The 15,768-nt window shown below is 41.6% G+C and overlaps 1 protein-coding gene across 2 annotated transcripts in view; it reads left to right on the top strand.

Annotated features, from left to right (window-relative positions):
* The window catches only part of DCLK2 (doublecortin like kinase 2), a 210,158-nt gene that overhangs the window by 133,881 nt on the left and 60,509 nt on the right, over positions 1–15,768 (top strand). For both annotated transcript variants that reach the window (XM_075544804.1, XM_075544803.1), the window contains exon 3: positions 11,313–11,415. In XM_075544804.1, coding sequence (XP_075400919.1) covers positions 11,313–11,415 — 103 coding nt within the window. The remainder of the gene's footprint in view (positions 1–11,312; positions 11,416–15,768) is intronic.

Raw genomic sequence — 15,768 nt, 5'->3', positions numbered from 1 at the left:
ATGCCCACAATACACTGAGACAAAGTGTAGTCATCCTTGCCTCTCAAGGTGCCTTCTGGCTGTACTTCTCTTTGTTCTTTTGGCAGTCCATGGTACTTTGACTATGCTTCCCCAGCACCACAATTCAGACACATCAATTCTATTTTAGTCTTCCTTATTCAGTGTCCAACTTTCACATGAATCCGTGGCAATGGCTTAGGTCAGGCCACCTTAGTCCTCCAAGAAACATCCTTGCTCTTCAACACTCGAATGAAGTCTTATGCAACAGATATGTGCTACATATTTTGATCTCTTGACTGCTGCGTCCATGAGCTTTGATTGTGGATCCAGGAAAGATAAAATTCTTGACATTGTCAATCTTTTCTCCAATTATGATGTTATCTCTTGGTACAGTTATGAGTATTTTGGTCTTCTTTACATTGAGTCATAATTCATCCTGAAGGCTGAAGTTCTTGGTCTTCATCAGCAACTACTTCAAGTCCTACCCACTTTAAGTGAACAAGGTTGTGTTGTTTGCATATCTCAGGTTGTTAATAAGCCTTCCTCTAATCCTGATACCACATTTTTCTTTTTATAATCCTGCTTCTGTGCTTATTTGCTGACCATACAGATTGAATATGTATGGTGAGAGGTTACAACACACCTTTCTTGATTTTAAACCATGCAGTGTTCCTTGTTCTGTTCATAGAACTGCCTCTTGATCCATGTACAGGTCCCACATGAACATAATCACCGATAAGCATTCTGGAATTCCTTTATGGACAGCATAACAATGTGCAGTGGCTTTCATTTTTGTTGTTGTTGCTATTGTTAATTCACTTTTATTCCCATGACCACCAGAATATTCCCGTATAGTGCTCATCCATTAGAATGCTGTGAGAATATGGGCTGGTTGTGTCTTGTTTGTGCCTAGCATTTGGCAGGGACTTGACTCGTGTTAGAATTCAAGTAAACTCATCTATCTCCTTTTAGTGAGAGATCACACCCTGGGCATTTTGGCATACATTTCATTTTGAAAAGCATTGATTGGGTGTGAAGCTTGAGTAGGAACAATTAGAATGTGTATGCCCGTATACTTGTGGAAATCAGGCCATGACACGTAACTGTATTGTAATCGGAGGCTGAGCAGTACACAAATAGAATGTTAGCATAAAAATTAGATCGCTGTGCCTGTGGTTGCTAGTGCATTTGGCCATAATGACCCCAAGTAACACAGTAGAACCCAGGGATTGTAAGGCTCTCAACTCCATGGGAGTATATTGCAGTGTTTCTCTGATGAGCTGCTGAGTGGTTTTGAACCACCAAGCTTTTCAGTTAGCAGCTGAGTGCTTAACCCTTGTACTGCCAGAGCTCCGTATTGTTACTTACAGTTCTCAATGGACTTCATCTCAGAATGTTGATATTTATAGGCATAACTTGCATGCATAGGTACAAACCAACATTTTTTTCTTTGTTAATGTATGAATTAATGAAACATGCATCAAACTTCTGCATTGGATTTCCGAGACCTTAACATATCTTAAAAATTTTGTCTGTGATTTTCTGTAATTGAAGACTATCAGTAGATTGTTCCCAAGCTGTCAGAAATATTTATAGGAAAGGGAAAGAGTCTCTCAACATGTACTTGTTATTTTGTTTAGCTTCAGGAGAAAGAATCATCCCTAAAGTGAGAATTTAAAAAACAAACTGGATTCCACAAATGAAGAAATAAGACATGAAAAAAAAAAGATAAATTATCACTTTTTCATGAAGGAGGGGGAAAAATGAGCTGATACCAAGGGCTCAAGTAGAAAGAAAATGTTTTGAAAATGATAATGGCAACATATGTACAATTATGCTAGACACAATGGATGGATGTATTAATTGTGATGAGATCTGAAGAGCCCCCAATAAAATGATATTAAAAAGAACAAAAATGAAGAAATACCAAGTACCAATTGCTTTCATGAGTCATCACATATAATCCTTGGAAAGTCAGTGAAGTTATTTTCACACCCCTGCAGGTAGAGGAACAGCCTAAGAAAGGTCCCATGTGTGCAGGGTCAGGAAATAGTCGGGCTTTGCAGGGTGGGTCACTGAGAGTCAGAATTGGCTTGATGGCAGTGGGTTTTGCTCTTTCTCAGCAAATACTCATGGAAGGGTCTTATGTGATGCAGACGGGTACATGAGTGAAAGGGAAAACAGAGCTGGAAACTGACTGTTCTCCTTTAGGGATGTTAGTTTAGGTACAATTCTTAATGTGACTCATCAACCTGCACATCTATCCCCTGACAACCCACGCCAAGAGTGTCCTTAAGTTGACCATTTAATCACCAGTGCAAGGACAGTCCTTGTCTTTGATGTGTAAACTATGAACTGAGGCTTGGGTTTTAAAGGGAGAGGATGTCTATTTTATATTTACTTTCTTAATGGTACAGTGGGCTTCTTGAAAGCATATGTGCTCATATTAATTTTCTTGTATTGGCTGTTACCTACAAGCCCTTGAAATGTCCACCACTTTGACTTGTCTAAAACACGATGTAAAGTGGATAACGTCTCTCTAGCTCTAGACAGCAGGAGATAGAGAATGTCCACTGGGCCCACCACAGTGTGTTCCCACCTAGCAGCTTCTGCTTCATTTCTATTGAAGACTGACCACAGTCCAAGGCCACTTCCTTCTCCTGAACACTGGTCTCTTTCCCTCTCACTTGTCACTTGCAGATCCAACAATTCCCTCCTTTCTTTGTGAAGTCACCAAGTTTTTCCTTTCTACTGGATCATCTCAGCAGCATGATAACTTGCTACTATTTCTTCATCTTCCCATTTCTCTGCTCAACTTTCCAGTCAAAGCTCCTCAAAGGGAGTTGTCTATATTCAGTGTCTCCAAAGAGGAGGCTTTCTACTTCCTGTAAAAGGTTTTCATGTCAGAAACCCGCAGGAACAGTTCTACGCTCTCCTATAGAGTTGCAATGGGTCGGCATCTTTGCAATGGCAGTGAGTTTGGTTTGGAATTTTTATTCCTCTCTGAGGAGCCCTGGTAGCATACTGATTACACATTGGGCTGCTCAATTCAAGGTCAGCACTTCAAAATGACCAGCCACTCTGCAGGAGAAAGATGAGGCTTTCTGCTCTGTAGAGATGTTCAGCCTCAGAAACCCATAGGTTTCTCTGTCACAGAGGGCCACGGTGAGGCACACGAGGGTGCCAGGAGTCGGAGTCATGTAGTGATGGCACTGCCATTGAGTTGTGTCCCTTTCAGCAACTTATACATACCTTGAACAGTTCATATATTTGTTTATCACTTTTTTGTGGTTAGCAGTTTGTCAATTAATGTATATAGACCATTATCTTAGTTTTGTAGTATTGATGTAACAGATGTACCAAAGATGGGTGGATTTAAGAAACAGAAATGTGTGTGTGTGACTTTTGTGTTTTTTGTGGAATTCAGAAGACTCTAGGCTCTGTGTCACCATCAGTGGAAGAGCCTTGCCTGTTTTATGGTCCCGGTGTTCATCAATTACCTGCTGGTCTCCATGCAGCATATCTTGTGTGCTCATTGTGCTCCTCTTCCCTGTGCCCAGGCTACTCTTTATATGGCTCGAAAGCAATCCCTTTAAGACAGACCCTGCAGCCATATGACCTCCTTGACTTCACGAAGTAAGCACCATCCTTCGATGCAAATGCATCTATAGATATAGGACCTGGGATTCCAATGTCTATTTTGAGGAAACTTAATTCAAATCATGAAGTCCTGGTAGTATAGTGGTTATATGCATTGGGCTGCTAATCACAAGATCAGTAGCTCAATATCTCTAGCCACTCCATATCTCTAGACAGGGCTTTCTACCATAAAGAGTTACAGCCTTCACAATTTAAGCTCTTATGCCATTCCCTCCTTTGGATTTGAATTTATATTACTTACAGTCTTCGGATCACACAGGCTGGTGTGCTTCTTCCAACACCTGATTTGCATAAGGTTATGGATGACAGCGGAAGTCCAAAATTCATTTGTAGCATCCACACATATCCGGAGACTTTAGTGATAGTCATAGTTGGGGCATGTAAATAGCCCTGTCATCAGAGAACATTGCAAAGTTGACTGTGGCAGACATAGTTAGGCCAAAATGTAACATCATTTGATCTCCTTTTGACCCATTTTAAAGCTGTTTCAGGTTTGTTCTTTTTAAGTGAAGGGGAAATACACATGGATTAAGTACCTAGAGAAGTCTGTCTGACCTTGAAGCAGGGTTGTGGAAAGCCTTGCTAACATGCAGAATGCATTGGAAGTGGACTGTTACATATGCAGTTAGATTACAATTTGATATCCTATCATTTGATCTCCTTTATGATCCATTTAAATTTGTTCTTGTTTTTAATTTCTGCTTTACTTTCTATTGAGGATTTATCTCTTTTAATCTTTTTTTCTTATTAGTTTTTGTTACTTAATGTTTGCCTGTATAGGAAATCCAGGCTAGGTAAAATCCATAGCAACAGTAACTGGATTAATGGTTCCCTGGGGGCATAGCAGCGGAGCTTGGGGAGAGATGGGAAGCTAATAATGGTGAGCACAAGAAGGAAGAAAATGTTCCAGAACTAATTGTGATGATGGTTGAACAACTCTTCCTGATGAGATTGAACTATTGAATTTCATATGTTAATTACAGGCCAATAAAATTGTTGGGGGGGTGGATTATAACCTTGGACACTCACAGGGACATTTCTACCTGGTCCTATGGGGTTACTATGAGTCAGAATTGACTTCATAGTGAAACGTACTACAGACAAAGTTAGACCTTCTCCCTCACACTAGTCTGGACAGAATCCCAATGACCTTCAGGAGCTCTGTCTTCAGTTGTCACCTTCCTGGGCCTGTCATTAAAATTTGACCCAGTTGATCACCCCCTTCTCCCTGGAACACTTCTTAAATTTGGTTTCCAGAATGTTTCAAACACTTGCCTTTCTTCTACTATCACTGACTGCATCTGTTTCTTATTGGTATATACAGACTTTATTTCTCTTGCCTGTGTGTAAGCACTACTGTGATAAGCTCAAGGCTCTAAACACCATCCATGTGGAGGTGAATCCAAAATTTATGTCTCCATCCCAGACCTTCCCCCTGGAATCTATATAGGTCCAATTTCCCACCCAGCACCTCCGCTTGAATGTATAAATATTTCATAGTTCACAAGAGCATCCACACACTTCTGAATTTACCCCACCTGCACATTTTCTGGTCAATGTAATGGCAACTCCATCCTTTTACTTGCTTAGCCATCTTGCCTCCCTTTTCTCTTATATCCCCATATCCAAGATTACCTCTTCTCACCACCATCACTTCCAACACTTCATTTGTTGGCTGCAGTGGCCTCTAATTATACCACTCTGTCCTTGCTCTCTTCCAGTCAGTTATAACACGGTATAATCCTTGTGTTAGGCCGGGTTCACTAGAGAAACAAATCCAGTGACACTCATATATGTATGAGAGAGCTTTATATTATGAAGTAATTATATATCAAGCAAACATCCCAACCCAGTCCAGATCAAGTCCATAAATCCAATGCTAGTCCATAAGTTCCTCTTCAGATGCATGCAGCCACATGCAATGATGCAAATGTGGTAACGTCACAGGCCAGTAGGTGCAGTCTTGTGGTGCCAATGATGGTGGAAGCATCACAATGTTCTGGCAGGTCTCAGTTGCACTGCTCGCCAACAGTAAGGTGAAAGCAGAGACAGAGAGAAACGGAGAGAGAGAGAAAAGGAAGGAAGGAAGGAAGGGAGAGAAGAAGAGAAGAGATACAGCCACAGTGGTCAAAACCTCGTGGTATTGGTATAATGACAGATAGACCAATGGGAAAAAACCAGAAATAAATTTATCAGCATACAGATAAATGATCTTTGATAAGGGAACAAAAAAATATCCAATGCCCTCTTCAACAAGTGGTGCTGGAAAAAATGGATATCTACATGCAGAAAAATGAAGCAAGACTTTGTATCTCACTCCATGCACAAGAAGAAACTCAAGGTGGATCACAGACCATAATTAGCACCATCAGCGAGGGAATTGGGACAAAACTGAGAACTTTGGTGCAGGGAATTCATAGGATATAAGAAAGAGAAGGACACAAATACAGATGAGTCCCAAATCGGCAAGTGGGATATACTGAAGATAAAACACCTGTGTACATGGAAAGAATTCACTAAGAGAGTAATAAGAGAGCCCACGGACTGGGTAAACATCTTTAGCAATGATATAGCAGACAAAGGTCTTATTATGAAAGTCTACAATACTCTGCTAGCTTTCAAAAAGAAAAAAAACTACTTTCCGACTGAGGAGGTGGACAAAGGGCAGAAATCTGAATGGCAAATAAACATATGAGGAAATGTTCCTGATCAGTAACCATAAGAGAAATGCAAATTAAAACAACTATGAGATACCACCTAACACCCTCAAAGGTAGCCCAATTCAAAAAACCAGAAAGTAACAAGTGTTGGAGGGGCTGTGGGGAGACAGGAACTCTTGTCCGCTGCTGGTGGACCTGTAGGTATGTACAACCACTATGGAAATCCATTTGGTTATATCTAAAACAGATGAAAATTGAGTTACCATATGATTCAGCAATTCCCTTACTGGGTATATACCCAGAGGAGGCAAGAAACAAACCACAGCCAGACATCTATGCTCCAATGTTCATCGCAGCACAGTTCACAATTGCAAGGAGTTTGAAACAACCCAAATTTCCACCAACAGATGAATGTGTTAAAAAAAAATTTTGGTACATACATACAATGGAGTACTACACATCCCTAAAAGGCAGTAATGAATGCATGAGACACATCGCCACCTAGGAAGAACTAGAGGAAATTATACTAAGCAAAGTAAGCTAAGCACAAAAGGACAAGTACAACATGAGTCCACTGAGATAAGGTTAAAAATGTAAAAGGGGCATAGAGAAAAAACTGTATACGTATATTCCTGGGGTGAGGTCCAGGTAGTATGGCAGGAGCCAAGCCAAATCCAGGGATACATATGGTAGCCAACTAAAAAGGAGAGGGAAGAAATTTTTTAAAGACATGGGTAGTGGGGGAGCAGGGCACTAACTCACCCAAGGAGAGAGTATTATTTATATCTCCACAGGGAAAAGGAACCAGACTTCAGCCCGGTGTGCCAAGACTTGAATGCAACACACTGGCATGAAGCAGGGAACCAATAAAGAGGTCTGAGGGTCCAGCCCCAAACCAACTACATGGACAGTCCCACTCCCCACAGAAGAATTCACTTCAGAGGACAGCACTGAAGCTATAGTTCAGGGAGAGGGACATGTCTGATCAGAGCACATGCGATCAAATGAAGGGGGAGGAAGGGAGAGTGGAGCACATTCTGGCCCACCAAGCCTTGAGGACGATATTCTTGCTCAGAGCAGCCAATGCAGAGAGAGGACTATAGGGCTGGCCCCACTATGAAACATGACGTCCCTCACTGACCCATAGCACTACAAGGGACAACACAGGAGACACTGTGTGGGAATTGCGCCCGATCTGACCCCACCACACCAAGGCGAAACACTAATGGCATGCAACAGAACAGAAAGGGGAGCCGAGCAACAAAGTCTTCAGGGAATACCAAAAATAGACTTCGGGTCAGGGCATGGCACCTCATCACACTCTATCGGAAAACACTTGTAAAGTCAACAAACAGACCTTGAACTATTTATAGGCTTTTCTTTTTGGTTTTTGTTGTTTTGTATTCTTTTGTTGCTTTGTTTTGCTCTGTCTTGTTTTTTTGTGCACATTATTATCTCTGCAGGTCTATCTAGATAAGATAATCAGGATAAACAATCATTTGGAGAAAACACAGGACAGATGGTTCCAGGGGGACATGGGAGAGGGTGAGAAGGGGGAATGGAAGTGGGTGTTAAACCTAGGGACAAGGGAACAACAAGTAATCAAAAATCAATGGCAAAGATGGGGTAGGAGGCCTGGTAGTGCTTGGTCAAGAGCAATGTAACTGAGAGGAATTACTGAAACCCAAATGAAGGCTGAACATTATAGTGGGAAAAGAGAAAAGTAAAAGGAAATAGAGGAAAGAACTAGGAGGCAAAGGGACATTTATAGAGGTCTAAATATAGGCATGTATATATGTAAATATATATATGACGATGCGGAAATCTATGTACATATATTTATAGGTTTAGTATTAAAGTAGCAGATGGACATTGGACCTCTACTCAAGTACTCCCACAATGCAAAAACACTTTGTCCTATTAAACTGGCATTCCATGATGCTCACCTTCCCGACACAATCGCTGAAGGCAAAGCAGGTGCATAAGCAAATGTGGTAAAGAAATTTGATAGTACCTGGCTATCAAAAGAGGGTCTTAAAGGCTTGAAGATAAACAAGCAGCCATCTAGCTGAAAAACAACAAAACCCACATGGAAGAAGCACACCAGCCTGTGTGATCATGAGCTGTCGATAGGATCAGGTATCAGGCATAAAAAGAACAAAAAATCATATTGTGAATGAGGGGGGTATGGAGGGGCACTGTAGGCCATTGGACATCCCCTTATAGAAGGGTTGCGGGGAGGAGACGAGTCAGGGTGCAGTATAGCACCGATGAAATATACAACTTTCCTCTAGTTCTTTAACGCTTCTTCCCTTCACTCTCATGATCCCAATTCTACCTTACAAATCTGGCTAGATCAGAGAATGTACACTGGTAGAGATCAGAGCTGGAAACACAGGGAACTCCTCAGGACCAATAACGAGAGTAGCGCTACCAGGAGGGGAAGGGGAAGGTGGGGTAGAATGGGGGAACCGATCACAATGATCTACATATAACCCCCTCCCTTAGGGACGGACAACAGAAAAGTGAGTGAAGGGAGACATCAGTCAGTGTAAGACATGAAAAATAATAATTTATAAATTGTCAAGGATTCGTGATGGGGGGAGGAAAGGGGCAAAAAGAGGAGCCATTACCAAGGGCTTAAATAGAAAATATTTTGATAAAGATGCTAGCAACAAATATACAAATGTGCTTGACGCGATGGATGTATAGATTGTGATAAGGATTTTACGAGCCCCCAATAAAATGATTTTTTTAAAAAAGAGAGAGAAGTTCTCAGGATCCTCATCATGAAGCCCACCAGTAGGTACCATCAGTCTGTGACCTGATTGACAGACTCCACCCACACATTTTTATATCTTCAAGTTGATGTGAAATTATGTAACTTCCACAATACTGTTCAAATGTTACATCGTGTGGGAGTCCTTCACTGTCAAGTGTCCAGTGGTTTCCTTTCTCACTCAGCAATGCCAAAATCCTTACTGATGGCCGACAAGGCCACCTCCACTTACATTTCTAATCCCTCTACAAGGTGGCCATGCTACACCGGCTCCCTTTCCGTTTCTTGGGAACATGCCAAGTCTTGATCTCTCCTCGGGGTCTTTGCACACCTTTTCTCAGAGAGATTCATGTGGCTTACTTTCTCACTTCTTTTAATATTTTGTTCGAATGTTACTTGTGCCATGAAGACTTTCCTACGTAACTTTGCAACACCTCGTTCCTGCAGTCATGTTCCCTTTCCTTCCCTGTCTTTTTCCATAGCACTTCCCATCTTTTCACATGGCAAATATTTATGGGACTTACTTGTTTGGCCTTTTGTGCATCTCCCCAGACTTACTCCACGAGGGCAGGGAATTTGGTGTCTTACTGTTTTCTTCCACCTCTACAGATATGTCCATACTGCCTAGTACATAAAAACGCACATCACTGCCATAGAACCAAGGCCGACTCAGAGAGACCCCTGTGGGTTTCTGAGACTCACTGTTTACAGGACTAGAGGCCCCGTCTGCCTTGCTCAGGCCCGCTGGTGGTTTTGGCTTGGAGACTGTGTGATCACAGCGCCATGCTTTACACTACAGGGCTAGCGCTCAATAAAGACTTGATTGAATGGAGGTGGAGCTCTTTGATATTTGATCAAATAAGTCAGTTTTACCTAATGAAATTAATCAAAAGACATGGTTCTTTGACTCAGTTGTACCCTTTATTAATTAGATATTTATTTGCATATTTAGAAGAGAATAGTGATGACCTGTTTAGGGCATATCCGAACCTAATTGAAACTTGCATGATCTGGTTAATAATTTAGCTAAGTATGCGTGTGGTAGCTAGAACTTGACCCATGGAAAGCACACGTCTCGTATAAGCTATGCTTGGAAGGCTAAACTTAAATGGACAGGTGAAATCATTAAAAAAAATGACTGTTAAAAATACATCAAACTGCTCTAGAAAAACATTATAACCATAACGTGTTATGTTTCCTAGCCTTAATAAATGCTTTGGTTCTACATAAGCTACTTAATTATCTGCTTTTGCATTCATTCAAGACAAATGTCAACTAATTTAGTAGCAGATGAAATCTTTTCTTGTAATAAAATCAGTTCAGGACTGTGCCCTTGTTATTTATTGCTGCTGTAACAGAAATGCCACCAGTGTGAGCCTTCCAAAACATACATTTGTTTGCACGCAGGGCCAAGTTCAAGCCGGGGTTTGTTTTCCTGGTCCGTGGAGATCTTCTTGTGGCTTCGCACCCATCTTCCCCACCTCTGCTTCTCTCCCTTGCTTGTTTAATCTCCTTTATGTTTCAAGAGACTACTTTAAAGCACCCTCATACCAATCCTGCCTCATTAGCATAAGAGAGGCAACCCATTCCAAATGGCAGTTTTAACCAAAAAGACCCACTGCCACCCGCCAGATTCTAACTCATAGAGACCCTATGTAGGCTTGCCTCTCTTCGCCCTCAGAGTGGCTGGTGGTTTTGAACCTCCAACCTTGCATTAGCAATCCAACCCTGCCCCCACAGAGCCCCCAGAGCTCCTTAACCCATCTTAGTGGGAAGGGGGCCTCAATTAATCTATAACTAATTGGCTGACTTATAAAACAAACATTCATTAAAAAAACAAATGCAAAATACTAAGTACACATTTAAGTCCAGGGCCTTTGTAGGGACGTGTGCACCAATAATGTTGATGCCTCTCCTTCACACTGTTGTGGTGAGGTCACTAACAAGCCCATGAAAGTGCTTCGTGAAGGTTAAGGTGCTTGGAAATGTAGTACGATATTGAATGGCTCTTAATTCTAACTCAGAATTATGTGTGAGGCTTGAAAATATATTTTCTTTAAAAACATTTTTGTTTTGGCAGAGCAGTCTTACTGGTTGCTCACCTAGCCGGGGGAGGTGGGGGGGGGGGTGTAAAAAAAAACATTTTTGTTTTAAGCTTCTAGTATTTCTAGTTGATTTCTTGGGTGCAATAGTTTTTACTTATTGTTTTCCAGGTTACTTGTCTGCAAGATTTTTTTGGAGACGACGATGTTTTTATTGCATGTGGACCTGAAAAATTCCGTTATGCCCAAGATGACTTTGTCCTGGATCATAGTGGTAAGAAAATGCCTTATCCTTTTGACCATCTTTGCAATTACTGGTTTGGAGGGTTGGGATTTAAGGCTTGGTGGTTGAGAAAGGATAACATTGAGAGTACTGTGTTTGCGCTAATAGGAATAGTAAAATGAACACACTTGCCTACTTGTCAAAACAAGTGAGCACATAAATAGTTTACGTTTTTAGCCATTTGTTTCTATCTCTCCTTTTTGCATTGTTTTGTTGTGAATTGGATAATCCTGCCTTCCTTTAGAATGGGGACTGGGTATGAGTTGAAGAGTCCTTGGGTGTGCAAATGGTCAGTGCTTGACTATCAGTGGAAAGATTGGTAGTTCCAGCCCACCCAGAGGCACTTGGAAGGCAGGCTGGGTGATCTGCTACTGAAAGGTCACAGTCTTAAAAACCCTTCAGTTGTTGGCTGCACCCTTGGGTTCCCATGAGTTGAAATTGACAGCTAACAAGAATACCACTTTAAATGTATTGATAATGTAAGATTTTTAAGTCCTTTGTCCATTGTGTGTGTATTTCTATAAAGGTATGCATGAAAGAACAGTAACAAATGTTAATGATGATTGTGTTAGGCTACTTTGACTAGATAAACAAGTCCAGTGACACAGATGCATAAAAGAGAGTTTTATATCAGGAAGTAATTATATGTCAAGCAAACATCCTAGCTCAGTCCAGATCAAGTCCATAAGTCCCATACTAGTTCATAAGTTCAGTACTAGCCCATAAACCCCTCTTCGGACGCAAACTCCCACATACAAAGATGTAGGATGCTAGAAGATCACAGGTCAGTAATGCACAGTCTTGTGATCCAATAGTGGTGGCATATTCCGGGCTCGCACAGATCTCCGTGTGGCTCATCAACAGAAAGGCGAAGGCAGAGAGGGAGGGAGAGGTTCCCATGACACTCCTTATGAGAAGGTGACCTGATTGACAGGCTAAACTCCACCCCTACACTTTTATATCTTAAAGTTGACACAAAATAATCTAACTACCACAGTGGTTATTTCAGATTTCTTTTTACCTCATTATTTTGTTTATAGCCTTTTTTTGGAAAAATAACAGTCATGTCCACATTAAGGAGAAAAAAAACAAAGCAACGTTAATGAATGGAATTAGAACATTTTGTTTTCTTTCTAGGCTTGAAGCAATATGTGACATTTATTTTGTGGTCCCATACTTTATTGTGTGATTCTTTTCTGTTACACTATGGCAAATATGATTGGGATTTAATTTTTATCTACCTTTTTAATTTCTTTTGTTTTGCTGTTTCACCCATGGTGAATTTCCTTTGGGGCTTTGAGCTATGTGATAGTCCAGTGGTTCTCAACCTTCCTAATGCCGCGACCCTTTAATACAGTTCCTCGTGGTGGTGGCCCAACAACTCTAAAATTAATTTTGTTGCTACTTCATAACTGTAATTTTGCTACTGTTGTGAATTGGGCGACCCCTGTGAAAGGGTCGTTCGACCCCCCCCCCACCCTCCCGAAAGGGGTCTCAGCCCACAGGTTGAGAACCGCTGTGATAGTCCATTGAGCTGGTCTTTCTTTAGACTAGTTCTGTCATTAGAATGGCCCAGGCGATTATCTTTTTATATTACCTGTGCTAATTTTCTCCAAGGGAGAAAGTGGCAGACTGCTTCCTTTAGGGAGTACAGCCTTGGGAACCCTGTGGGGCAGATTTACTGTGTCCTACAGGATCCCGGTGACTTGGTTTCAAATACACTATATCCTCTCATAGTGTATATGATTGAGGTTGATTGAAATATACAATTATATATATATATCCTGTGTTTTACATTATTCTTAATTCTCAAACACAAAAACTTCATGCCATCGAGTCAATTCCAACTCATAGTGACCCTACATCAAGATCGCAAGTTTTGAACTGCTGACCTCTGATTCCCAGCCCAATGTACAGCAACTATACCACCAGGGCTGCTGCTAAATCCTAGCTCCATGACATTCCTCTGATGCTAATACTTGTCATTTTAAAAAGTTGAGACTGAAGTTAATGGTATCTTCTACGTTACAAAGGAGCCCTGGTGGCATAGTGTAGTGGTTACGCCTTGGGATACTAGCTGCAAGGTCACCAGTTAGAAACCACCAGCGGCTCTTTGAGAGAAAGATGGGCCTGTCTGTTCCCGTAAAGAGTCTTGGGAATGAACTCACATGAGCAGTTCTACTCTGTCCTAAAGCGTTGCTATGAGTTGGTATTGACACCATGGCAGTGCCTTTGGTTTAGTTTGTTTTTTGGTTTCTAGATGATAAAGTTAATAAGGAAACACTCATTGAGCACTGTGTGTGTATGCTCCATTCTAATTTTTTTTCCAAAGTGGCCTTACTATCTTTGATGCCTGTTTTACTGTAACTCTTTTAAAAAGAGTTGCCAGATAAAGTAGTTTGCCATATTTTGGACATTGCTTATACTAAAAAAAAAGCCTCTTCCTAATAGTTATTCTAGAATTCAAATTTGTGTTCAGTGCTTATACCTATGTTCTAAATTTATTTACACTGGCCATGCTAACTGGATCATTAAGGAGCCTAGGTAGAGCTGTCAGGTAAGCATTAGCCTGTTACCCTCAAGGTCAGCTGTTCAAACTCACCAGTCACTTTGTAGGAGAAAGATGACGCTGTCTACTTCCCTAGAGATTTGTTATTTCAGAATCACTTGAGGCACTTGATGAAAATCAAGGGTTGTAGCCTTCAGTATAGTTTACAACTCAATAAGAGAAGACCAAATCCTCACAGCTGGACCAATATGGATGGAGAAAAAGTTAAAGTTGTCAAGGATTTTGCAGATAGTGCTCATGGAAGAAGCTGTCAAGATTGAAAGATGAGTTGCATTCGACAAATTACTGCACAAGACAGGTTATCTAACCTATGGTATTAAAAAGCAAGGCTGTCACTTTGAGGACAAAAGTTGGCCTGACCCAAGCCAATGTATTTTTCATTGCCTCATATGCATGCGAAAGTTGGACATTTAAATAAAGAAGAAGAATCAATGCATTTCCACTGTGGTCCTGGAGAGTACTACTGAAAGTGCCATGGACTGCTACAGTTGACAGTAGAGGCTAGTCCCTAGAGAAGAACATCTTGCTTGGTAAAGTAGAGGGGCAGCCAGAAAGAGGTAAGCTCTCAAGGAGATGGATTGGCTCTATGACTGGAGCAATGGGCTCAAGCATAGGGTGGTGCAGAACTGTGCAGGGCTGTGCTGTAGTGCATAAAGCCACTGTGGATAGAAGCAAACTCAAAGGTATCTCCTAACAACAGGGCCACTTTAAGTTGGAATTGACTCGATGGCAGTGTTTGTTGTTTTGTTTCAAGTTGGGTCTTTTTTACTGTGGTTTTGTTGTTGGTGATTTCTAGTATCAGTTTCAAATAGAGGTGGGTGAGACCTGCCTGCTTCTGCTCCCTTGATCTTACGCTGTGATTGGGCTGAGCTGAAGCAGGTCAGGGCAGCACCCCCTGCCCTGCATGTCCCCGAGGTCAGCAGAAGGCAGCATTGCCAGATATAAGATAACCCGTCAAACCAGATGCTCCGGGTTTAAAGAAAGCCACAGGGAGTCGACAAGCAAGCCTCAGAGTAGCCAAAGCCTCTCCATAAATACTGGACATTCCTTACTGCCCCAATGCTGGCACGACTTCCCTGGCCTGTTGGCCTAGTCACGGAACCTCGTCCAGGAGCTCCCCCTAATAAAGCTATTTCTGTTTCTGCTCTCCCTTGTCCTGTCAGTTTCCTCTGTCCTCCCTGTACCTCAGTTTCACTTTTACAAGCTGTGCTTAACCTTTTGAAAATTAGATACCCATAATGACTCCTTTAAAGTCAGATATGTAAAGTACTTAGAGTCATGGTTGGCACATAGTAACTAATGGGTTAGTGTCATTGGCTTGTATTGTTGTTGTTGCTGACACTGTTATTATGGTGACTTTAATATCCCCACCCTCCAGTGATAAAATGTGCAATGGAAGCAAGTCCCAAACCTAGGTGCAATTGTTTGCAAGCCAAGCGTTTTTAAACACAGGCTGTTTAAAGAAGTGGGCCTGCTCTATTTCTCTGCCCTTTTAGACTTCTGACAATATCTTGCAACTGAAGATGCAGGCAGTGGCATTGTCCCCATAGAATTTAGCTAACCTACGTAGAGTCTCACGAGTCCGGTGCAGTGGGTAAGCACTTGGCTGCTAACTGGAAGGCTAGAGATTGAAACCCACCCCGGGTCTCCACAAGAGAAAGACCTGTGATCTGACTATGTAAAGATTCCATTGAGAAAACCCTATGGGACACTTTGACTCTGTCACTTGTTATTGCTATGAATGATGGCACCCTACAACAGTTGTGGTTTAACAA

Source organism: Tenrec ecaudatus, chromosome 3 (genome assembly GCF_050624435.1).
Source record: "Tenrec ecaudatus isolate mTenEca1 chromosome 3, mTenEca1.hap1, whole genome shotgun sequence".
In the NCBI taxonomy this organism is placed as follows: domain Eukaryota; kingdom Metazoa; phylum Chordata; class Mammalia; order Afrosoricida; family Tenrecidae; genus Tenrec; species Tenrec ecaudatus.
The sequence above is the reverse complement of the archived record's forward strand: the minus strand, read 5'-3'. Positions and strand labels throughout refer to the sequence as shown.